This window comes from Protomyctophum parallelum (genome assembly GCF_964188405.1).
Source record: "Protomyctophum parallelum genome assembly, chromosome: 1".
Lineage (NCBI taxonomy): Eukaryota > Metazoa > Chordata > Actinopteri > Myctophiformes > Myctophidae > Protomyctophum > Protomyctophum parallelum.
The window spans coordinates 29540629-29566924 of record NC_139697.1 but is presented as its reverse complement, the minus strand read 5'-3'; the positions used below and the strand labels follow the sequence as shown (position 1 = coordinate 29566924).

Genomic DNA, 26296 nt, shown 5'->3' with positions numbered 1-26296 from the left:
GTGATAAAATGGCCACCAACGTAATCAAAAAAGTAAATCAAAGAACAAGATTCCTTTACAGGATCTCCTCACTGGTCAGCAAAAACACCTTGAAGACCTTAACAGGAGCCCTTGTACAAGGTTTCTTTGACTATGCATCCACCTCTTGGTACCACAGCACCTCAAAGGCCCTTAAAACAAGGCTCCAGACCTCCCAAAACAAACTGGTCAGGCTCCTACTTGGCCTCACCCCCCGAAGCCACCTCACCCCTGCCCACTTTGACAGGCTGGGATGGCTTAGGGTCGACGACAGAGTACAGCATCTTGCAATGGGTCTGGTCCACAAGATTCGATACACCACCAAGATACCCATGTACCTGTCTAAATACTTCCTTAATGTAAACGAAGTCCACACCCACAACAACAGAGGGAGTGCAACAAACCATGTACAACCCAGATTCGGCACAAACAAGGGAATAAATTTATTTTCGCTCCTATGCCACCAAAATGTGAAACGCCCTACCAACAGTCATTAAGACATGTGAATCCCTTGACTCCTTCAAAACCGCTCTCAAAGGGCACCTACGGATGGCTGCAATTCGAAACTGGCCTCTGTAAAATCTGAATCCCCTCACCCCCCCCATCTCCCCTCACTGTATATGTTTCTTTTCCCTTTTTGCTTCCTATATGATGAATTCCTGTTCTGTTCTTTAGCTACATAGAAATGTCTATTTGTATGTCTCTAAATGTTTTGATGAATTGAACAATGTGGACCCTGTTGTAAACAAGTGTAATGCTTAATTGGGTCGTCCACTCACAGTTAACAGTCTTTGTATTGAGTTTGTGCTTGAAATGTACTGTAAATTCTGCAAACTGTTAATAAATATTTCAATCAATCAATCAATCAATCAATCAATCAATCAAGTCAGCCCCACGGCCGGGAGAAGGTTCCACAGCTGAGGTGCCGGGACCTAAACGCCCTGCCTCCTATTGTAACTTTTTATATTTTTGGGACAGTAGCCTACGCATTATTGCATACTGTGAACGCACTGGTGTTCTATTTGGTTTGTAGGGATCGATGAGTTCTTTGAGATATTGTGGTGCCTGACCATTGAGAGCTTTGTAGGTGAGGAGAAGAATTTTGAACTCTATTCTGTATTTAACCGGGAGCCAGTGTAGAGAGGCCAGTGAAGGAGTGATATGGTCTCTTCTTCTGGTACCTGTCAGCACATGCGCCGCAGTGTATTAACTGTTCACTTCACAAAATAGCTCCGCAAGGCCCATGGAAGCCATATAGCATACTGTATACTCTGCCCTGGGTGGTGCCAGCGTCCTTGCAAATACCGTGACATTGCAACATGCCTGTGTTCCTTTTCATATACCTCTTACTCTGGGAGTGGTGCTCGTTTAGTGGCATGTCCTTTAAACATTGTCATTACAAAATACCCATTAATTCACCTCTCCTGTCTGTGTCACCCTATGAAATATTAAGTTGTGAAAGAGTCATGGAGAAACAGCATTAGGATGCATACAGGAAAAAGGCAAAAGGAAGATAGTTCCTAATGTTTCTGAGACTGTGTCACACTGTCACCAGTATTGTATTACTTTATTGATTATTGTACATTCAAGGACTACATATGCTAAAGAGTTGCATTTTCTTTTGTACATATACTGTTCTTATTTTACACCAGACGTGGCATTAGAGTTCTGAAATTTGTACAGTATATAAGCTAAGAAATTATTTTACAACCGAAAGCACTGATGAACCTCGTACTTAATGACAGTCATGTTTCAGGGCTATGGTGAACCATAATGACTGAGAATGACTAGGTCTAGCCTATACTCTATGTATGGACCATTACTATTACTATTATTTTAGATTTTAAACCTGGTGAATCTACCTCAACATTATCATTTGTAGCCACTGCTTACTTATAGCAGCCAGGGGTTTACAACTGATTAAGAACCAGGGACCACCACCCTGACTGAGAATCAACCTTGGGACCACTGTTGTGTTGGGAGGGGGGATATACGTGTGGTGTGGGAGTAAATCAACGTTCCAATGGTTCCATATTAAACTTATGTTGCAACTGTTGCTGTTCATTGCAACTTATTTACGAATATGAGCGAGCAGACACATGCGATTGATTATGGGCACATTTCCTTATAATGGTGACTCAACCAGACAAGCTGGTACTACAGTTTCCCTTGAGATAGTTAATCCCTTTTCTTGACGTCCGACTTCCCAGTAACTGACTGACTACATTGTCACGTGTCAGTCTCAGTCACCATCATCACCAGGTAATTTACTGCATTGTTTCTCAACTAGTGGTTTGATAAAATGAAATACAAATCGTCACTTTCCTACTTGACTAAATCCATGGTCAGGGTCTATGGAGTATGGACCACCAGTTGAAAACCTATGACATGACATGAGGACTTTCAGACCATGAGGACATGACAAAGCTTTAAGCAGCTTGGTCATGATGACAGTTGTGAGTGCACGAGTGTGGTAGTCATTCACAGTCAGATAATACATGTTCAGTGCTCAACTTGCTATTGCCTTTTGTCATGCAGTAGCCTACCTCTCACCAACCTCTGGCTGACTGTATTCTGCAAAATTGGAAAGAGCTATACCTAACATAACCTAACAAGGGACCTTTGCTAAATAACAGCATTTATGTCCTTTACTGCATCATTGAATCTGTTTTATGCACAAATGTCTCTGAAGCCAAACAAATGTAAGACATGTGAGAAAAATAATGGTAGCTCTTTATAATCCAACTTGTCGTCATCATTATAATTAGTGTTTATCAAAAGAACTGGGTGTGCATCAATGTGCTTTAAGATGATCTAATGGTTTTCCAAAACATACACAATGTAGCCAGGCTACACGCACTGTTCATCACTCTTAAACTTATCCCTGTCTTTAACTTGCAAGAACAAGTGTCAATTAAACAACTGCACAACCTAGCATTGGTTGGTTGTACATAAATAATGATGTTAGTCAGATAAAAGAGAGGGTTGGTCGGATGGTGATTGTATTGCCAGACATTAACACATGACATTGAACACATGCTGAAATACATCATGACACTGACAGTATTGTCGGAGGTGATTATTATTTAAGTCAGGACTGACAAGTAAACAATAGATACGTAAGTAGACAAGGTCGCCATGAATTTACATATACAGTATCGTGTTTACTTAGGGTTGGGCTTTATAGCATGAACTGCTTTTGAATTTGTGTCATTCTTACCCTTACCATTGGAGTAATTGCACTGTGGGGTGACAGGTGCAAAAAGGAAAGGCTTAATAGCATCATTGTATAATAGTGTACATTCCTTATGATCGATGTTTTTATTCAAAGCATCTTACGTGCATTGTGTATGTGTGACTGCTATATTGTAAATGGTAACGAATGAAAGGTAATTTATGTTATGAACATTCCAGGAACCCTAGACTGACATTGACCCTTAAAGATGGAGTGCCGTGATTTCTTTCACCCCTAAAACATGATCATCAGGTACCAGGAGAAAGATGTTTTTCAAAATAGGGTACAGAAAGTGTTAAAGGTTTTTTTATGTGGCCACACCCACCAGTTCATTAAGTATGCCCGGTGTGCCTGGTGGGTGGTGATGGGTGGTGATCCACCTGAACTGAAGCCGCACCCGCAGCTGTTGTTGTATGCCTGTATGCCTGTTGTATTGTGTCATTATCATGTCACGTTTCTATGTCTCATATCTTGTTGTCACGTCATTATGATCCAGTACTATATAAGAGGGGAACTGTTTTGTTATAAGTTGTCCATGTACAGTACACAATACATATCAAGTACATTGTATCTCAAGTTCAAGTACACAGACTTAGATGTACTGTACATGGACAACTTATAACATAAAATCATCAACATTGGCCCTCACCTGGGGGTGATTGGGGGAATTCTATATAAGTCAGAGGAAACTCCAGCGAGTAGCTGCTCTAGGTTGGGTTCATGCCTTTATTTTTGAGCCTATGTCCAGCTTTTAGTGTGCGTGTAAACACAAACTTTGTCCTGACACAAACTAAATGCCATTGATAATGAATGGCCAAACATTCATCTATCTTCTCGTCGTCCAGCTTTTAGCTGGACATAGGATGTGATTAGCCAGAATGAGATGATGTATGATGATAAGAGCGCACGCGGGGCAAGATATACGCTAGAGTGCATTGCTGGAATTTGGCTGAAGTAGTGGGGTTTCCAGACCCCCAGGAACGCGCCCAGGGGGCCGAAACGGTTGAGAAATGACCAAACTCCACTCATCCATGCACTGCAGACACTACTGATACCTGCCATTAATCCAGTTACACATCATTGTTGTTGTTTGTGTTCATTATTGTTTACTTTAGGGCATTTGAGTTTAAATTATCTTTATTGCATTTACCGACTCCCTCTTTGTCACATTCATCACCTGGTTTGTGACACACACTGCATGTGATTTAATTGCAATATGGTCAGTAGAGCACTCGCCCTTCGAGGACAAAGCTGAAAGCCATTGGGTTCGATCCCGGGCATTGCCAACTCAGCGTATGAGTAGCACGACTTTGGTGTGGCAAATTGCAAGTACTGGGATTGGTAAGTACTGGGACTGGGACCTGATGTTAGTGTTGCCCTCCACCTCAGCAATCCATCTCCTAGGGGCCTAATGCATTGCGAAACAGGGATAGACTACCACACACTGGCAGTATAGTAAGCTTCTGGTCTACTACTTACTAATGAAAATATCAACTGTAATAACCTTTTTATGGCCATTTTAATGATGCATATGATATGCATGATATGCAATAGTAGCCTACAGTCATTGTGCTATGTGAAAACTCACTCAACATCCATAGATTTCTGCCAAGAGGTTTAGTGGCTTATCAAATGTATGACAGCAGCCATATACACTTGCAGACTCATGACCTGGACATGGGTATAGGAGAAATATGAGAAATCTCGTAGAACTGGAGTCTTTGTTCGTTGTAAACTAAAACAGACAAAGAGCCTGAGGCGAATAATTATTCGCCTCTTTGTCTTTTTTCAGTATGCATGTTAACATGCATACTGAACCATACCATGGATATATGATACATCTGGGATCAATCTGTAGAAGATAAGGCAGGATAGCCTATACCCTACATGCTACAAGACAGATTGGTTCAATGTTCACAGTTCTAGTGAACTGAAGGGGTCAACAATGACTATGAGATAAAGGCGGCCAATTAAACATTTTATTTGGCGTTATATAAAATTAAACATTAAACTAGAGGGCGGGGCGACACTATACCACAATCATCCGTAACTGTGTAGAACTTTAATATTTTCCAGCCTTGTAGCCTACAGCCTAGTACGTCTGTGTGTGTGTGTGTGTGTGTGTGTGTGTGTGTGTGTGTGTGTGTGTGTGTGTGTGTGTACGTGTGTGTGCGCGCGTGCGTGTGCGTGTGTGATGATATATGATGGGAATATTCCGCTTTAAAGTTTACTGTAGGTATGACATGTAGGTACTAGTAACAGTACAAAAAGAGTGGGGTCAGATCATATTCTGAGTCCAACAGTGGAAGGAGACAGACGGAGAGAGAGAGAGAGGGAGGGAGAGAGAGAGAAAGAGAGAGAGAGAGAGCGAGAGAGAGAGAGAGAGAGAGAGAGAGAGAGAGAGAGAGAGAGAGAGAGAAACTTGTTTAGACCACCGTCTGAGATGTTCGAGAGAAAGCTTCGAGAGAACTGTGGCTTTTGAGGAAACTTTACTACAAGTACATTTCCTACAACAGACAGTGGGGAAGATAGACACAACAATAACCAGCTCCATCGGCTTCGCTTAACCCCGAAATGAGTAGTAGTAGTACGCGGACCGTGCGTTCCAAGGAGGATGTGGAACAACACTCCAGCTCCAGAACCAATGTGAGTGACGATGTCTCAAAAAATGATTATCATTAGTTTGTTTGTCCGAGTTTACAAACACATGTGTGACGCTATTCACGCTATACGGCGATTTGCTAAGGCGAACAGAGCTGCTCGACAAAGAATAAAAGGCTCAATCATTTGAGACAAGCGCTGCCCCTATACCAACATTAACATTTTCATTAGGCTATATTATAATTAATTATTTTTAATTTGGCTCGCATGGTGTATCTTTTAGTTCGTGTATGAACAAGAAAACCTTCATATTATTGTCTTTGATGATAGGCAGGCTACTACTTTAGGCTACTTGAGGCTATAAGCTGTTTGTGTCTTTCATCTTTAATAAGGCTGGCTATTAAAGTAAATCACATTCTTTAATATATATAGCCAGGCTATATATATTAAAGAATGTGATTTACTTTAATACTCCTATACAGTTCCCAAATCCCTATATGGTATATTCTAACTTAGAATGACTACTTTACTTGTTTGTATGTTACGTTTCCACAATACAAACAAATAACCCAACCAGAAATACATTTGAAAATAGTTATTATTAAAAAGTTATTAAATGCATTTTCAGCCTGGGCTGGCATTCCCACATAAAGGAAGTCAGCATCAGCAGATATGCAACAAGTTATGTATCACCTGCTATGATGGCACGAGATAGGAAGCATGCTAGCATAATTATGCTTATATGCATGTGTTCAAATTCAAGTAGGAATTATTATGGACGGAAATTATTTCATGCCATTATTTTCAAATTTACCCTTACATTTGAATCAAATTGTCATCAGAACTACATTTTTGTTAATTTGAACATTTTCCTCTGTAAGACATACGGTACCAATACACTTCATAAAGCACAAAAAAAGAGAGACAAATCTGTCTATTATTATCATCATCATCATCATCATCATTATCATTATTAATATTATTCTAATATTTATTTATTGATGACCTTCACTTTTACTATCATGTTCTAGACTAGTGAGATATCTCAAGTTATACAGCTTTCACGTAATCTTCCACCTGTGAACTGAGTTAATATTTAACCCTGTAAAAATACTGTAATGATATACTGTATATTCTATAAGCTACACTAAAATGATAGGTTAATGTATTTTACTATAATGATCAAAATAGATCAAATAAAGACAGTTTGGCAATGAAACTATGTAGTGTGCCAAAATGTCCTTGAATTGGTCCTCTTGCATAACCGTGTCACATGCAAGTTTATCATTAACCAACTATTGTTATCTATGTCTTGTAAACTTTCACTCTCTAACACTAACCTGCCTTTCAACTCTGAAAGTGTGTAAAACATTGGTGTACTGAGAGTTTCACTTCATGCCATGGCATGTGAAACAAGTCCATCAATTATACAATCACATTCAGTCTTCAGTCTTGTCACTCTGTTCAATGTCCACCAAAGGGTGCTGCAAGCGGCTATGTACTGTATGTACACCTCTAGGTTTTTGAGCCCCTCCTATATCCAGCTTTGAGGGTTTGTGTAAACACAAACATTGTCCTAACACAAACATTGAATGCCATTGACAATTTTTGGCCAGTTTTTAGTTTTTGTGCAAACACAAACATTGAATGCCGTTGACAATGAATGGCCTTTTTTATGTTTTTTTGTGGCTTTCGCCTTTATTTTAGATATATATTTTTGAGAGGGACAGACAGTAGGCTGACAGGAAAAGGGGGAGAGAGATGGGGGTTGACATGCAGTAAACCGCTGAGCCACGGCCCAGGCCATTCAGTTTTGAGTGTTTGTGTAAACATATTGATTGTGATTGGCCGGAATGAGATGATGTATGATGGTAACTTGGTAAGACATAAGAGCGCCCCTCACTTCATTATTGTGATATATAATTTGTTTCTTGTTTCTTTACAAGAAATGTGTTTTCAGAAGTTGAGTGTCAACTAAGTGGAAATTCATTATTTTGATAGACTATTAGCCTATTTAAGTACATTTTATTACAAGTTAAACCTTAATGGAGTAGTTCACCAAAAAAACGACTTACCGGTATTTTCTTTCATTTACACACCCCATGAAGCCTTGAATTAACTTGTTTTTGTCGCATTCCTGAGACAATAATACGATGACAAGGCTGGTCAGTATATGTGCCCATATGGGCAATGGTCATGCCCCGGTTTTGTGCCCATATATGAAGCTGAGTGATTTGATTGCTATTGTTTGTAATATATTTATCAACAAAAATAAATTATAGGAATAGGATAAGGCTGCTTTCCATCTGCATTGAGTGTACAAATGAGTAGTTGAAAGGCCATTAAACTGTCACTTTTAGGGCTCTGACTGTAAATTCGCAGGTCTTTACTAGCTGTGAATTTACAGTTTTGTCACGTCAAGAGGCAGAGCCTTAAAGAATTCAAATAAAAACCCACTTTAAAAACCAGTTCTGTTTTCTGATGTTATCTCCACACTGCTGGGAGAATATCTCCACACTGTAAACCCAATTCCTAACAATGTTTATCCATAAACATAGGGCCCTTTCTGTAAAGGAGTCAATATTTTATCCAAAAACATCAATGAGTGTTCTAAAGGGGACACCCGGAACAGTTGAGTATATATTGAATTTCCCGTTGATTTCCTGGAGCAGCTATAGTGCTATACCATAGCTTGAAGTTCAAAAGAGAATAGTGTTTTAATTTCTCCTATTGTTTTTGCCACAGACAGTGTGGTATTATTATTATGAACTTGATTTGTCAGGATGACTTGAATGAACTTGAATGAACAGTAACACTTGTAAAAGTGTTTGGCAGATTCCGAAGAAATACCTAGTCATGCCTAAACATACGCAGACATGCTGTCTGCGTATCTGGCTCAGCTTCCAAGGTTGGTAGGGCTTGCCAAAAGCCATTAAATAATTAATACTGGACTTAAGAATGGAATCACTACTTCTGGCTCCTTGATCACAGAGCGCATCATGCTCAAAGTGGTGTAGGTATATCTAATGTCGGTATATATACGTAACCCCAAGGTTCTATCAAAGTTCAACATTGCAGTAGTTCTGTTAGCTGAACCAGTTAGTGCGTGTAGTATATCATGCTAGAGGGCAACTTATCGTGATGTAATGGTTTTGAAGTCAGCTCAGCTCATTACTGTAGTGTACACTCCATCCTCCCTCTTTCCTGTTTTTCCCCATTGTTCTGTCTCAGAAATGTCTTCAAGTCTCCAGTCTAGTGCTCTAGTCCAGACAAAACTGTGTTTCCTCTATATTCTATAACATGGCATGTTATAGTGTTTTCACAACCCCCTTAAAACATTGTTAAGTAAAAGGTTTTCTCGTATGCCAGCGGCTTGACTTAACCAGCACTTAATATGACAAATAGCTAAAATAGCCAATCTATAAGCCCACAACACATCACACTGCAGCGCGTTCTCACCTTGTAGATCCGATTTCTTTTAAATATAGGTGGATTCGAAAAATATATTTGACAAAAAATTTACCCAAAATAGGGACGTCATTGTGTGATTAACATACATTTTAATTGAATTGTGATATTATCAAACATAAATGTTAAACATATCAGAGCTTCTACATTTTCCCCTATGCATGTCTTTAAAGGGACACTTCACCCCTTTGCAACCAGATTCATTATTTTAATGATATTTACGACACAAGCAACACTTTCCTGGGGTTTTATGTGTGTAATATGTGTTTTTTAATATTTTAGTCATGAGTCATGATGCCATGTTCAAATCATCAATTTTACATGAAAATGTAGTCCCACTTCCTTCCGGACTACAAGTCACACCTCCACACAGCCTCCCCCTCTCCACAAGGAGGGGCAGTGCACCAAAGCATTATTTATGGTCATTGTAGGAATTCAGCAATCCAGTCAAACCCTAGTCAAGCACACAGACTTCATTATTTTTATGGCCATAGGGTGCAAATTCATTTCAAATTGTGCTACTCTTATATCTACTACAAATACCAGTACTATTAACATTGAGTGACTGCAGTTTCTTCCAGCGGAGAAATGTCCCTTTAATTCAGTCTGACCAGAAGCAGGATAAATATCCCAACCGGCGAACGGCGATAGAATTTAGTGACCAGAGGCATGGATTTTCTGTCCATCCCCCCCAGCAAATCAAACCCTGCTGAGAGACATTGCTGATGCACTGTAACTTTGACTACAGGTTGTATTTGACATTGACAGCCTGGGAAAACTCACCATAATCTTTCATTATGAAACTGGATGTCTAAATCTACTCTAATGAGACTAGTGATCTCTCGTTAAACATTATATCTGACCTCTTTGGCATCCTGTTTTGCAAGCCCTGTGGCTTTGTAATTCCTCAGGGGAATTACAAAGCCACAGGGCTTGCAAAACAGGATGCCAAATGAATGGCCTACTTGTGCGCGAGCAGAGCGCGCAACTTACCTCTGACTCTTGTCAACTTACTACTTACTTCGCTGATTTTTGTCTCGCCTTTTAACATTTCGTTCTTCATTTTGTTTAATGGTCTGACTTAAACCCATCCATTGGGGAGATATTTCCCTTTCACTTCCTTGTCCTTTGATAAATTCCTCAACAAAAGGTCTTCCGTCAATTCTTTACGAATCCAGAATGATGACCTCTCTTCTGATGACAGCAAGTAACTTGGCTGGACGAAGATGTTGGCTGGTCCAAACTGATCTTTGCATGGTTCTCTGTCGACTCGTTCAGTACGCCCCGGTTGCTACCTGTTTGTGGCAGTATCGGTTTTGACCTTGTTTTGACCCTTGCTTCACTCTCTCTTGAGTAGGGGTTTGCTGATATTTTGTCTCTCCTTTTACATTTTCGTTCTTCCTTTTGTTTAATGGTTTCATTTTTTCGAATATCTTTCTCTCTTGAAGTACGTTTCTTCAACCGATCTTCTCGTCTCGTGACTGTTTCTTTATCCTGAACACGTAGTATGTCTTCTGTTTCCTTAATTGGCTGGGATGACCATTGTGCAGTGCTTGACCATTCTGTTTGGCACCCCAGCACACACACGCACGCACACACACACACACACACACACACACACACACACACACACACACACACACACACACACACACACACACACACACACACACACACACACACACACAACACAACACAACACAACACACACACACATATACACTGCATATCTATAATACCTGCCAATGCCAGCAGAGACTCTTATATAAAGACACTTCATTTATCACCCAGGCTTATGTAACCAACACTGCACATTCCTCACTGCACTGCTACCAACCGCTGTCACCCTGTGGCAACAAACAATGCCCTCTCCAATCTCCATGTATACTGGCCAATCACTGCTCCCAGTCACTTTTATATAGCTGTATATATAGGAGCTGTGGAATGTGGAACACAGTCACGTAACATTTATTTTGTTTAATTACCAAAAATTTGACGGCTAATTGATCGAATGCAGTAAATGTAAACAAATTGCGATAATTCAAATGAGTTGAAAACGGAGGTATTTTGTTTGTTTGTTGGTACTGTTACTTTATCCGTGTAGATTTGATTCTATCTTAGAAATATTCTGTGATGAACATAATTGATGTTATAAATCGATTAGTCTAACATTTTGGAGACTTTTCTGTTTAGTTGTAAGTTGTAACTTTGACGTTTGGAACACTGTAAAATAACAAGTAACTTAACATCACAAGATACTCATTCAGTTTGAATTCAACGATTTAAATATATATTCTTTTCTTCTAATGTACGTCTTGTAACGACCATGCAATGGCCTTCTACCCCTGCAGGGGAGGCTAGTTGCTGTGAACTCTAGTTAAGTGAACACTACTGACTGGAGAATATACGTCTTGATATAAAAGGGTTGGGTTGCTGGAGGAGCCTCGCCCAGACGTCTTAGTGAGGCAGGCTGTTTCCTACACTTACACTTAGTCACACAACCAACACCTCAGACAGCCAGATCATCACAGGAAAAAGACCAGCGTCCCAGGAGGTATGCCTAAATAATTCACATTTAGATAGTGAAATCCACTGGGATTATTGCATAAAGTCTGTGTATTATTGTTTATCTGTGTGATTCATTGCTTGGTTATGTCTCCTGTTGTACTTTTGGTTGTAGATTTGTCTGATAATAAGTACAGCTGATTCAGTTTTTCTGTTGAGTCTTTGTTGCAAAGATCATACTAAAATACTGTGACTCAAAATGAAGAGCAACTCTGTTTCATTAACATTTCAATAACACTTGCTGAAAATAGCCAATGTATGACAAATACATGTGCTCAAATATAGCCAGCCTACAAGATTGCATTGTGACACATTGTGAGCTTGTACAAGTAGATCAGTTATCTTTGTTGTACATTCGCATAATACAACATTGCCCAGAATGGGGACTGTGGTGTTCATTTGGTTAAAGCTTTCACTGTGATGTCTTATGGAGGAAATGTGTGTCATTTATATTACTTATTGGCTTTGGCTGTTCTCCTGTGATTCATGGTCATCACACTGAGCTGTGAACTGTAATGGTACTGTGAATACAACTTAAGGTCATTATACAGAGCTCTTATGTTCCACTGCTTTGCATGAACTAGTAAGACAAGTAAGGGCACGCATTTCCATGTTACATAACAGCACCATTAATGCAGTGTGTGATCCTCAGATACTCAAATTAATATATAAAATGTTTAATGTTCATGATTATGATTATTATTTAAGTGCCATTGATTGATTGATAGATTGAATAGTTTATTAGACAGAAATGTAAAACAGCAGCAGAGTACAGTCAGACACTTATGGTCTAAAAGGGATAGCACAAAAAGAAGTTGTTTCGATTTAGGCCCTACACAATCAATTCATAGACATGACCACTGTGGCTAAATATTGGAGAAAAAAAGGTTAGTTACCAGGCGTCATTTCTTGGTTCTCTTGTAACTTTCAGTTTATAGATCAATGACATGCACCTACGACTAATGTATGGTTTTGGCGTGTTCGTGTGGAGACGTGTTTACTCACCAACTTGGCATGAGAATGCCAAACAGCAAAGCGCTGATGTCACTTCTAAATCAGAAGTTAAAAAACAAAGCACAGCACACTAACTGAGGATCTGTTGCTCTTGTGTTGATTATAGACGGACACTTCTTGCGGTGCAAGAGTGCTGTGGTTGGCTCAACAACTGGGGGAAAGCAACAATGTTAGTCACAGGTCACAGAACAATGTTATAGCTTCCTAAATGGACTTGTTGGATACCGATTTATAGTATTATGTTTTCTACTTTAAGTGTCACTTTAGAGGACAACTGTTATACAATATTAATATTGCCTTATTTATTGCCACCATTATGCGTATTCAGTGTTCCACAGTATCCATTTGCTATCGATAAGGCTATAAAATGTAGCCTTTATAGATATAAAATTGTTTAACTGGATATTACAAATCTATTATTCTTGATAGGTCTGTTCTTTATTCTTCTATTGATGTCTCGTTCAAGGCGGTAAACAGGTCTTGTGTAGTGGAGAAACGTGCACTGTAACCATATCACAACTGTGTCGGCTGCTGCACAGAACTTCATTGTGTCAGATGAAGAGTGTGAGACACTGGAGATTGAAAACAGAGACCCTCACAGGCACAGGGAATGCCAGAGAGTTAGCTGACCCATGAAAGAGGAGTTGTATATCCTCCCCTGTGGCAGATTATTTTCCAAGCATCCCTGTGTGACAGTGAATTTAAAATATTTTGTTTTTTGCATTGTTCAGTAATCGGTTTTCTCATGAGAAGGTTTCGGTTTGTAACAATCTTCAGTGCTCTAAAACAAACGGGTATGGAGGATATGAGGACTAAACAGTATATAATCCATAGGTAAAATTACAGAGCGATCATGTATTCTCCATTTTAGTAATGCCCCACTACACAGTAAAATCCTCAGTGTTCATTTAACTCTGAGAGTGTACAGATTGTCTCAAATCCACCCAAAGGTTGGAGTGTTGACCCTCATATTAAGTTGTAATGTAATGGCTATAAGCACCCATACAGCATGCAAAGTTAGATTACCAATGACTCGTGTCACAGCCATTTATCAAAAATCAGTTTTGCCGTGGTTCCACTGATTTACATCAGGATGATAATGTACAGGTGGTTAAATGAGCATTTGTGCCTGTCGTAGACATGCACAGAGCAAGTTCAGTCAGGGAACCTCAGTTGAGTCGCGCTGGCCGTCAATTGGGCCGCCTCAGCATCATGCTCTCATCCACATGATTCACTCAGCCAATCACACACTCACTCCATCTCATACCGGCTACTTTAACCGGAGGTTTGCATTCCTCTGCCTGCTTGCTTGCTTGCTGCTGCTGTATCAGCGTGCCGCTGTATACAAACCTGCTGCTCACCCACCTCCACCCCAGCTACCACCTGTCGTTTTGGATCTACTGTTCAGGTATGGGGGATTTCGGAGTCCCTATGGCCGGGACTGATGCGCTTGATCTGAGTACCTAAAAAGCAGATCCAATACATCCAATCCAATCCAAACCATAATAAATATACTGCATTGCTCATCTATATTCAATAAATATATATTAAATCCTTCTTGAGTTGTCTGACTGAAATAGCTGTCAGTTGACCAGTTGCATTTCTAGAGCTATAAATAATTTCAAATCACAAGGGCTTTAATTGTGCTATACCTGCAGTGTGTGATCGAAATGTCTCACGATGGCAATGTCCTCATTAGACCTGCTGTCTCCATTGTACTAAGTAAAAGTCGTGCGGAAAAGTGGCTTGTTTCTTTGCTTTGTTTGCTTTGATGTTTGATGTCATCACACACCCAATAGCATTTGATTAAAGTTCACACAGACCCGGGAGCGAGAGTCATTACAGTGGAATGCGACACCACTTAACCTTGTATCACTGTTATTACCAAAGGCTTTCCCACATAGCACTTGGCAGCTGACTTCATAAAGTCAGGGTCATATTTTGTTTATATGTAGTTAGTTAACTGCCAAAACCACATTTAATTATGTTATTTCTTAATTTGACAGATAAGGAACATGCTGCTCCTAGCTTTGAGAGGTAATTTATCTCCGTTAAATTAACAGAGTTAATATTTAGCTGTGTGGTTAAGTTAGGACACAGCCCTGTAACCGATGTACTTGTATTCAGTACATTAAAAAACAAGTCACAATATTCCAGGGCAGCAGGATACTGGCTGTACTGGCATAGTACTGAAACAATATTTTTGTGAACATAGTATGCATGCACTTCAGTTTATACATACGTCAACACACTGGAATAGGGTCTTGAGTCAGAGTGAAAACACCTGCTACTGTAATGTTATGGCTAGCAAGGCAATGTCACCAAGCCACCTCACCTTTTAGACATGCTGCGTTAAATGTGTCTAGACTATGAATCTTGCAATCATTGGTTCCATGATGACACAGTCCACAGTGTCATCACAATGGATATGAGCGTTCTTCTGGGGGCTGGATGAGAGGATCTGCCCTCAGGTGTCTCCCCGCCTCTCTGATGGCTGGATGCAGATGTTTCATACAGTATACTGTACAAGTACAGAACAGTTTTACAGTGTATGGGTTTACACATGCCTACATAGCAGAGAACAGATATGGATCATAACAGTGCTTGATGGAGTACATAGGTCAGCCTGCAGTCACGATACAGCTGGTTGGTAGCTTGAGACGTTCCCTTTTAACAGTGGTCATGTCATTTGAAATAACTTTTAAGGTCTATTCAGTTGTAGGTGATAAGGTGACCGGTTAGTAAAAACAAGAGAGATGTGTTTGGGTGAGCGGTGAGTCGCTTACCACTGCGACGTGACATCATGGTGGTTTTCGGTGGATATCTTATCACCTAAAATTGGAGTATGAATAGGCCTTAAGGGCACTGGCCTACTCAGTGATCATGCATGTCGGGAATGATGTATGTATGTAAATGTGGAATGCAATGCATGCCTCACCCGGTTATGCAATACCCGTTGTACACGTTGTCAGAGTTATACACGTTGTTAGAGTTACAACAGTTCAATGGCTTATTTATCGGGCACGACCTACTTGGGAACGACACAATTTGGGAATGCATTCACCACCTGTTTATGCTGTGCTTGTCGTACCCATTGTAGGCTACTTGTTGTCAGAGAGCCTAGGTTGTACCTGTCCTGTTTTCAGAGTGCTGTATTCCCACTACCATACTGTATGACCGATCGACCAAATATGGTTGGACAGTCATACACTGTATGTGCAGGGATCTGTGACGTTGTGTTGATAATACATGGACATAAATGGGAGCCTGATGTACCTGCAAACAGAAAGACGGATACAGACAGTTTATGCAGTTCTATTGTGTGCGCTATCACTTATGTTGGTGCAGCTGCACAAACGTGACCAATCAGGGAAGCCAAAGACCCTTCACCCCCACATACAGCTATTCAGTGTGTCCTCCACAGACCCAGACAGATACAGACTTCTGTGGTTTTTGAGAGGCGCTATGCCCAGCTTTGTGTGTCCGTGTACTGTGTACCCCATAGCAATGATTTGATTGGCTGAGCAATGTGTGTACCCCATATAGCGATGATTTGATTGGCTGAGCAATGTGTGTAGTGTACCCCATAGCAATGATTTGATTGGCTGAGTAATGTGTGTACCCCATAGCGATGATTTCATTGGCTGAGTAATGTGTGTACCCCATAGCTACCCCATAGCATAGATTTGATTGGCTGAGCATGGAATATGATGTATGATGATAAGACCGCCCCTCACTTCACACGAGTGTGATTTTTATTCGGTTCTGGATCTGGACAACTGCTGTCCAAACAAATTCTCACCCATCACAAACCATCCCCAGGTCATCGGCGGATTCAACCGATCAGACAGTGCCTGGGTTATGCTGGGAGTCTGTGACAGACAGGTATAGATACAATAGATAGATCAGACCAGCAGCATTTTCTAGTATTGCCATAGCAGGGATCAAGGGGGCCTACTTGTTGTAAATGTCACAGCCATTGTTTGTACACATGAAAGATTGAAAGGTGTACAAGTTTTATACACATGATCCTGATCCTTCACAGTGCCTACTGCAGTGGTTTTCAAACATTTTGTGCTAAAGACACACCAATGGGCAAATCAAAATCTCAAATCACACCTGTATTCATATCTGTGCAGAATAGCCTTTATAACTCCCACTGTGTAAATGTATTTTTTTCTAATGCTAAATACAATTTGACAAATAACTGTTTCTTCAAAGCAGCGCCAAAACCCACTAGAACAAGACAAATGAAAAGGTTTAAAAAAACAGTGTGTGTGTCTGTGCGCACTGCGCGCGCGTGTGTGCTGTGTGTGTGTGATAAGTGAGAGACACTAAATGAAGAAGAAAGAGAGATGGCAATGAATATTACTTTGCATTAGCACTTTTTGTATAGTTGTATACCATATATGTTACAGTACAAGTGAGAAACCATTACAAGTGAGAAAAACGGAACGGGGCCTCTCGTCCATTATTTATTCAGCATTTTAGCCATGGACCACCATTTGATGACATTGAGAGGCTACTCTCAGACCCAACACTAAAGAATATTTTGTTGCCGTTGGATACAACTTTGTCCACAATTCCATGCTGTATTGATGTTGGTACCATTAGTAGAGACAACAGGCAAATGTTGATCAAAAATATAAATTATTCTACGTTCTCTAATTGTGTAGACAGATGTTTAACAATAATTTAAAGGGTCTAATAAGGGTCGATTTGTTTACCAACTCCGTCATTTAGCTGGGGACCACCTGGAACCCCCTCAAGGACGACGGGTGGTCTCCGGACCACTGGTTGAGAACCACTACAGTAGCTTATCTTCTTTTCTAGGGATTCACTACTGAAACCTCAGTCTACACACCTCATGTTCTGTGACATTGACATGCCTGGCTACCGGAGATTTTTCATCTAATTTCATTTCTCAAGATTTCTAATGTTGCTTTTATGTTCAGCGATCTTCAATTCACTCTTAGTTTTTCAGATATATCGAAAACTAAGGATGAACTACACACTTGGTCTTACATGTAGCCTCTCTTCGCTTCTCTGTTGAGTGTTGATCATGGCATTACAGTTAACATTGTTACAGGGAAAGTGACCTAGGCATAAGGTAGCCAAGAATATATATATATATTTTTCTCTCAGATTGTTAGTATGTTTATTAGCAAAAAAAAAAAGAGGAAAAGGAGTAGAAAAAGCCTTCCCCACCCCACCATGGGATCACTATAATAACAATCATTTGTTGTCATTACAAATCCCCAAGGCACACCTGGAGTTAATTGTCTCATGGCACACCGGTGTGTGATGAATTGAACAATGTGGACCCTGTTGTAAACAAGTGTAATGCTTAATTGGGTCGTCCACTCACAGTTAACAGTCTTTGTATTGAGTTTGTGCTTAAAATGTACTGTAAATTCTACAAACTGTTAATACATATTTCAATCAATCAATCAATGCCTCAGTGGAACACCATTTAGAACCACTGGCCTACAGTGTTCACTCGCCGTCATCATTACAGATAAATGGATGGAATGCGTTGTAACTTGTAAGTGATCTGAGTTCCCAGAAATTCTCTGATAAAAACTGGATGATAAGTGCAGCATTGACGTCTTTGGCTAATTAGTATTGATGCAGCCATCTTGCATAACGTCAGAACACCACAATTTTAAGTAGAAGGTTCTCATTATAGGTTCTAAGTAAATGCATAATTAGGCTTTCTAAGCACTCAGTGATTTATGACACTGCACTGGCGCACCATCACAAGTAATGCATGAGCCACTGGGTGAAATGAGGAGAAGTGTGGTCCTTGGTCTCAGTCATCATTAGCTCCTTTCCCACATCCCCAGTTTCTATCATACATGATCAGTCGTGGGGCACATTCATCATCATCGCTGCATGTATTGTTTGTTGGGGAAATGGCTTTGAGCCCCACAGTTTTTGACTGATTTGAAACTGATGTTTTGACATGGGGCCCCTTCCTCGCACTAGTAAATGACTTGCAGTTTCAAGATATTCCAGATTGAATGAGTTTAATCCTGGATTTGAGCATGCTAGATTCCCGACGTAGCTGGGTTGTTCAGTATATTTATTATTAGGAGCCATGTGTGGATGCACTGCCACGTCCATTGTGTTTTGAAAGGGTGACCAATGACCATGCCATGTTGTCTTGTCTTGTCTTGTCTTGTCTTGTTTTTGTTTTAAAACTTGGTTCAGGTTATGTGGTTATCAATGTCGCTTCCATGTTAGCATAGGACTATGCAACTTTTTATTTTATTTGATGCTGCCACAATATTATGTGTATGGTGTTCACAACATTTATATATGTACATGTTATTTCTTTGATATGTTCTGTATGGGTGTGTCACATATACTGTCATTTTGTTTGATTTACTGTATACCCTGAGTCTTGAATAAACAAAACAGTGAAAAAAAAGAAACTGATGTTTTGGAACCCAAGCTGAGGACAATTTGCTGCGTGCACAATTTGCTGCGTGCCAAAAAGACACAGGAACAACAGCATGTGTTGAAAGCAGAGAACGGTGTGTGTGTGTGTGTGTGTGTGTGTGTGTGTGTGTGTGTGTGTGTGTGTGTGTGTGCGCGTGTGTGTGTGCGCGTGTGTGCGAGTGCATGCGTGCCTCTCCTTCTCTTCTCTGTGTTTTCTCTGGGGGAGAGAAGCCCTGAGGCTGCCACTCCCACAGATCACATAAAATGACATGCTGGGTCTGCCTGTCAACAGCTAAAGCCCTGATGATTTTCTTCAGGCCCTTCCATGCTATGCACAGCATTGTCAGGCGAGGTAAACCATTACATGCAAATCAGAGACAAACGTGTACAAAACATGTAGACTTAACTTAACGATAAGCATGTGTGCCTGTCGTAGTTCAGTCAGGGAACCTGATTCATTCACATGATTCACTCAGCCAATCATACACTCACTCCATCTTCATACCGGCTACTTTAACCAGAGGTTCCTCTGCCTGCTTGCTTGCTTGCTGCTGCCGTATCAGTGTGCCGCTGTATACAAACCTGCTGCTCACCCACCTCCACCCCAGCTACCACCTGTCGTTTTGGATCTACTGTTTAGGTACGGGGGATTCGGAGTCCCTATGGCCGGGACTGATGCGCTTGATCTGAGGACCTAAAAAGCAGATCCTAAACATCGGCAAACCATAATAAATATACTGCATTGCTCATCTATATTCAGTAAATATATATTACATCCTTCTTGAGTTGTCTGACTAGACCAGAGAGACGTTGCTTCTGCTTTTGTTAGTACTGTATATACAGGGGGTGCATAAGTTGGTTAGACATACTAACAGTCCGAGTCCAACAGGCATTCGTCCGACAACACCAGGGCTGCTGACATACGTGGCCGGTTACAACCAACCCGTGGCCGGTTAAAACTCACCCATGGCTACCGACATGCGTGGCAGTTTAAAACTAACCGTGGCTCCCGACATGCATGGCAGGTTTAAGCTAACCCATGTCAGGTTAAAACTAACCCATGGCTCCCGAAATGCATGGCAGGTTTAAACTAACCCATGGCAGGTTAAAACGAACCCATGTCAGGTTAAAACTAACCCGTGGCTCCCGACATGCGTGGCAGGTTAAAACTAACCTGTGGCTTCCTGTGAGGTAAGGGTTAGGTTTTGGGTAGCGTGTCGGACTAATGCCTGTCGGACTGACGTCGGACCAAACACATGCACCCTATAATGGTGCTCATGTTATTCACACAGTATGGTTCACATACAGTATGCTACAGCTAGTAGCTACACATATTCACACATCTTGGCAAGATGGCACACACTGAGATGTTACACGTATAGTCTCGCAGCGGCATACGATTATGAACCCACCAAACAAACAATGTACAATCTGACACACACACACACACACACACACACACACACACACACACACACACACACACACACACACACACACACTGATGAGACGCTAGAGGTTTGTGTTGATGACAGAGTGCTCCTGTACAGACAAGACACTGTTGCCGGGCTTAAGGAGTCAGTTCAGTTCTCCTGGGATAGAGGATTGATCCAGGCAGGATGTGGTTGAAACAATGATAGACTGAGGACTGAGGGGGGTGTGGTAGTATGGACTCTGCTCATTGGTTCCTACAACCTTCTCCCTTAGCCTCCCACCCCAAAACGCTGTCAGGCATACATACTGTGTAGAAGTACACGGTGTACTTTAAGGTCAAATATTGGAGGAGAAGGTAGCAATTGTTGAAATTATACATTCCAGTATTACTATCTCTGTTCTTTACAGATGCAGCACCTTCTCCGCAACCGTTTATTATAGCAGGCATGATGTTATAACTTTGAAATGACTCTATAAGTAATAACAAAAAATTATGTTTTTATAATAAAAATAGTTTAATGTATGTAGCACATTTGAAAGCATTTGCTAAAGTGCTTCTCAAACCGCACAGAACAGCACTACATTGAAACAATGCTGTAACAGCAAACAGCATCAGAGGAACCAGTGAGTGATCAATAAGTCACAGAATAATTTAATGTAATGGATTTTATTTTGCCTTTACATAGTGTTGTAATCTAATTTGCGTATTACTGCAAATGTTGTGGTTGGTGTGCTGTGTCATGGGCGTAGCCTCGTCTCCCATAACAAACAACAGGCTGTTGTGTGCACAGCGCGTGTTGTCAAATATTTATCGTTCCTCTGCTGTAATTGCCAGTGTCATTCTCACGAAACACTATTAGAGGTGACACCTGTTAGGTGTCATACCTTTAACCACTTAAAGGCACACTTCACCCCTTTTGCAACCAGATCTTATTTTAATGATGTTTGGGAAACAAGAAACACTTTCCTGGGGTTTTTATGTGGGTAATATGTGTTTTTAGATATTTTAGTATTTCAATGGCTCACTCTTTGCGGATAGGGGAGGGCTGTTTTGCTGAGATAACATGTAGTCCAGGAAGTAAGTGTGTCCATGACATCATGGACACTTTGAAATGCTAAAATATCTAAAAACACATATTACCCACATAAAAACCCCAGGAAAGTGTTTCTTGTCTCCCATACATCATCAAAATAAGCAAAAGGGGCCCCTTTAAGTCTCAAGGCATATTCAACATTTTTTCAATCTACAAGCTCAATGATATAGTTGAAATGTATAAAATGCGATTAAGTTACAAATGGAACATGGAATTTAATGTAAAATATGGTCTGAGAAGAAAGAATTGTATTGTTCAAGATCAGCTTTTTGGCGTGAAAATGTTTCCATTCTCATTTTATGTGCCGTAACGAAGTTGCACCTGCCTGAGAATCCTGTAAAAATACCTCTCTGGGTAAATAAGTAACTACTCCAGATAAAAACGCAAAGGAGCTGACAGCTTATTTCCATTTTGGTCCTTAAGTGTAAACAATGTACTGACAGCCATCATTTCATGAACACTATTATTGTCATTTCACATGAAATCTATTTGCTATGTAGGAGGTACTCAATTTGGTTAGTTATAAAGGACACATGAGTGTACACTGTACACTCATGTGTCCTTTATAACTAACCAAATTGAGTACAGGGTAAAGGGTTAATGTGGATATACTGTACACTGTACAGTATATCCACATTAACCCTTTTCTTCTCAGTTACAAGTTCTACCGGTGTGTCTACATATACCTATAGAAACAGGGATTAAGTGTACCTCGGGCTGACCATACATTAAAGACACAGTTGAAGTCATTATGTAACATCAAAACCCTGCGTCAGCACACTTTTTATCCTCACCTAAAATTGAGTTTTTTTCCCTTCTGAACGGCTCTTTGTACATTCACAACCTCAGTGCTTTCACCCAGTCCATAGTTATGTTGAAGGGTGTTTTCCCCCAGGGAGACATTTGTTTATGTTCATTCAAGGCAGGACAGTATTTGTCTGACTTGGCAAAAGAGTTTGAATGGCAAATGCTTTGTTGCACAAGACGGAAGAAAAGATAACTTCAGGAGATGCCAGCTTAGTTCAACTGAGTTCTTGTTGAAAGGAAAATTGGAATCCTTTCTCTAATCATTATGACTATATTTTGTAAACTGCAAACTTATTTGAGCTTAATTTTGCCCACTGTTTTACACCTGTAAACTTGTCATGTGAAAATAAACTTGAAGTTGGAAGTTGAACCATGAAAAATAACATTGGAAATGAAAGTCTGTCTGAACATTCACAAATAATAGTTTCTTTATTGTCAGTTTAAGTTGCCATGGGTACAGAGCAGAGAGTGACTCATTCCTGCACAGAAACATTAGTGTTGGTATTTTTGGAGCTGCTGGGTTGGACTGGTTTCACTTTTCCATTCAGCACAGGGCCGTTTCACGTCATAATGACCCACCAGACCTGCCCAGCAGTGGAAACCTCTCTTCACTATTATGGTCTCCCATAGAGAAGGGGGCTTTTACAATCACACTGGCGCGGCCCGTTAACCGTAGACATTTCCTAGTGGCCAGTTTCACCGTCCGCATACTGCCCCTCCCCATTTTGTGTTCCACTCTCTTCTGTTCTTCACACATCTGTCTGACTTCCCTCAGCGTCATTTTGCAACTCTTCTCGCTGAGTCCACGTCTATTTCATACTTTCGGAATCACCACCTTTTGTTTGTTTGCCGTCATACTCTACACAGCTTTCAGTCGTCTCATTCTTCTCTTATCCTCTCATCTTCCATCTCAGGACCAATGCAGGCGGAGTATTAGACTCACTCTCCAAGACCACCAGCAGTCTGCCCAAAACTCACAGCAACACAACGAGAAGGTGAGCACTGGCTGTATTCAATTCAAGGACATTTTCAGGGACAATGTGTTTTAGCTTAAAGAATATTTCTATTTTATTGATTGATTACATTTTATATACTGTATGTATATATATATACTACAGTATTTGTGGTCAAAGATGGCATCTTAACCACCACCACACCAGCACTGAACACTGTAGATGAAAGCATCCTGAACACGTAGATCTAATTGTACTGTGTGTGTTTGATCACTGAACCACATTATCACTGTTCAGTAAACCCTCATGTTCTGTTGTGATGAATGCAGGAAGCACCGGCAAAACAAAACAGCTTAGAGCGGCCACATACCAGTACGCCTGACCACATCACACCGACAGAAGTAGAGGTCATCAAGGTGTGTGTGTGTGTGTGTGTGTGTGTGTGTGTGTGTGTGTGTGTGTGTGTGTGTGTGTGTGTGTGTGTGTGTGTGTGTGTGTGTGTGTGTGTGTGTGTGTGTGTGTGTGTGTGTGTGTGTGTGTGTGTGTGTGTGTGTGTGTGTGTGTGTGTGTGTGTGTGTGTGCGTGTGTGCGCGCGTGCGTGCGCATGTGTGTGTTTGTCTGTCCGTCTTGATACATTCCTCCATGCATGAAAATAAAAGTTGAATGAGTTGGAAATCTTGGAGTTGTTTCCTTAATGTCCTTTGGAGTGGAAATAGAGTTTGACTTGACAATGCATGTGGTGTACAAGTGCTCACCTACAGCATGTTTACCTAAGTGACCCCCCGCCCCCCCTACTCTTTGTTAACATCCAGGTTTACCTTGAACCCCGCCAGAAGCACAAAGAGGAGAGCCATCGTGACTCCAGTGCCAAGATGCTGACGGATGAAGTGTCACAGATACAGGAGGTGAGAACTACTGTAGGAGTGCCGTGTGGCCTTAGTTGTCCATTCGGGTTTTGTTGTGCGTTTGTTTATGCCTTGTCAAATTGAATTAGCCACTTTGTCTAATTTGCTTGTGCTATTCTTGTCTGCTTCCTGCGCGGAAATGATATGACTCACCATTTCCCAGTTGAAATTGAATTGAATTGATGGTGTGTGTGTGTGTGTGTGTGTGTGTGTGTGTGTGTGTGTGTGTGTGTGTGTGTGTGTGTGTGTGTGTGTGTGTGTGTGTGTGTGTGTGTGTGTGTGTGTGTGTGTGTGTGTGTGTGTGTGTGTGTGTGTGTGTGTGTGTGTGTGTGTGTGTGTGCGTGTGTGCGCGAGAGAGAGAGAGAGGGAGTGAGTTAGCCATTTGCATCTTTGCATACAGTATGTGTGTGAGTGTTTCCTTATCTATCTGCAACAGTACTTGTATGTGCCAGCAGCTGTGCGTGTGTGTGTGCGTGCGTGCGTGCGTGTGTGTGTGTGTGTGTGTGTGTGTGTGTGTGTGTGTGTGTGTGTGTGTGTGTGTGTGTGTGTGTGTGTGTGTGTGTGTGTGTGTGTGTGTGTGTGTGTGTGCGCGTGCGTGCGCCATGCTTGTGTGTGTGTGTGTTTGGATCAAATACATTTTGATCTGGATGACTTCATCACATATTTAATATTGCTGCCTGATGTGTTTGTGTGTGTAGGTGAGGTACTGTCTGAAGACCCTACGAGAGCAGATGGCAGCCAGACAGAACAATAACAACAACACGGTACAAGGAACCTTTCCAAAATGTCTGATGCTCAGTGCTTGAACCAATAGTGATGCTAGACTAACCACACTTACCAGTCGCTGCTCTTTCCTTTAGTGTCCAGTCAATGGCTACAGAGTGACCATGCCTTGCAACCAAGCAATTGTCACCAATGACAACATTGTTGGGATTCAGTCAGACATGCATGTAAGCTACCACTCACAAATCTGCAACTTGTGCCATCTAGAATATGGATTTTGTGTATGGTTGGAGTTTGTTTGTGACTGATTCGCAGAAATAGTTGAATCATCTCTACAAAGTCTGCTTAAAAGGTTGCAGGTGACTGCTAATTTGAATGTATTTAAATTATTTTTTTAAATGAGGGGCATTTCTTTTTAAATCATGTAAATCACCCTGCCGTTGCAGTATTTTCCACGTAGGCAAATCAATCACTTTTCATTTTCACGTTTTCAGACTCTGACTCAACACAATTTCCATGCACAGCTTATAAGTATCCTTTTAAATACTGGCAAATCACACATCCACTTGCAACACACATACGTAATGCACACAGACATACACACACACAGCACAATATCTAATTTCCCATGTGTTACTGGAGACTCAGGACAGCACATCATAACATCTCCGGTAACCAAATACCAGAGACCCATTATCTAGCTCGGAAATGGTGTAATACCATCTAAGGAAGCACATCTATTGAGTCTATCCATACCCAATGCCCTGTATGTGTGGTATGTAGGATATTGATCTATATATGTGTGGTATGTAGGATATTGAGAAGGAAGTTACCCTGTCCTCCATTCTAAGTATCCTATTACACAACTTTGTAAAGTACCCTTTTGACTGATGCGAAATGCCGTCATTAAGTGTGCTGACCCACAAGGCGAGGTGAAACCGTTAAGCCACGTACAAACATTAGCAACCATCCACTTAAAACGCTTCTACTATCTCAAGCTAGCCAAGTGAGATCGTTGAGTCACATCTGCTCGGC

The 26296-nt window shown here is 40.9% G+C and overlaps 1 protein-coding gene across 4 annotated transcripts in view; it reads left to right on the top strand.

The window, feature by feature from the left end:
* The first annotated feature begins 5684 nt into the window (after positions 1-5684).
* LOC310861134 (tuftelin-like) overlaps positions 5685-26296 on the top strand; it is a 200459-nt gene continuing 179847 nt past the window's right edge. For 2 of the 4 annotated variants that reach the window (XR_014569468.1, XM_083768468.1), the window contains exons 1-6: positions 5685-5899; positions 23595-23675; positions 23963-24049; positions 24446-24538; positions 25237-25302; positions 25399-25488. Coding sequence is in view for 3 of the 4 variants with exons in the window: in XM_083768468.1 (XP_083624594.1) it covers positions 5828-5899; positions 23595-23675; positions 23963-24049; positions 24446-24538; positions 25237-25302; positions 25399-25488 (489 nt within the window). In the remaining variant the exon portion in view is untranslated. Of the gene's footprint in view, positions 5900-11793; positions 11877-23594; positions 23676-23962; positions 24050-24445; positions 24539-25236; positions 25303-25398; positions 25489-26296 lie in introns of those variants that run through there. The other 2 variants (XM_083768470.1, XM_083768469.1) reach the window with 2 other exon arrangements.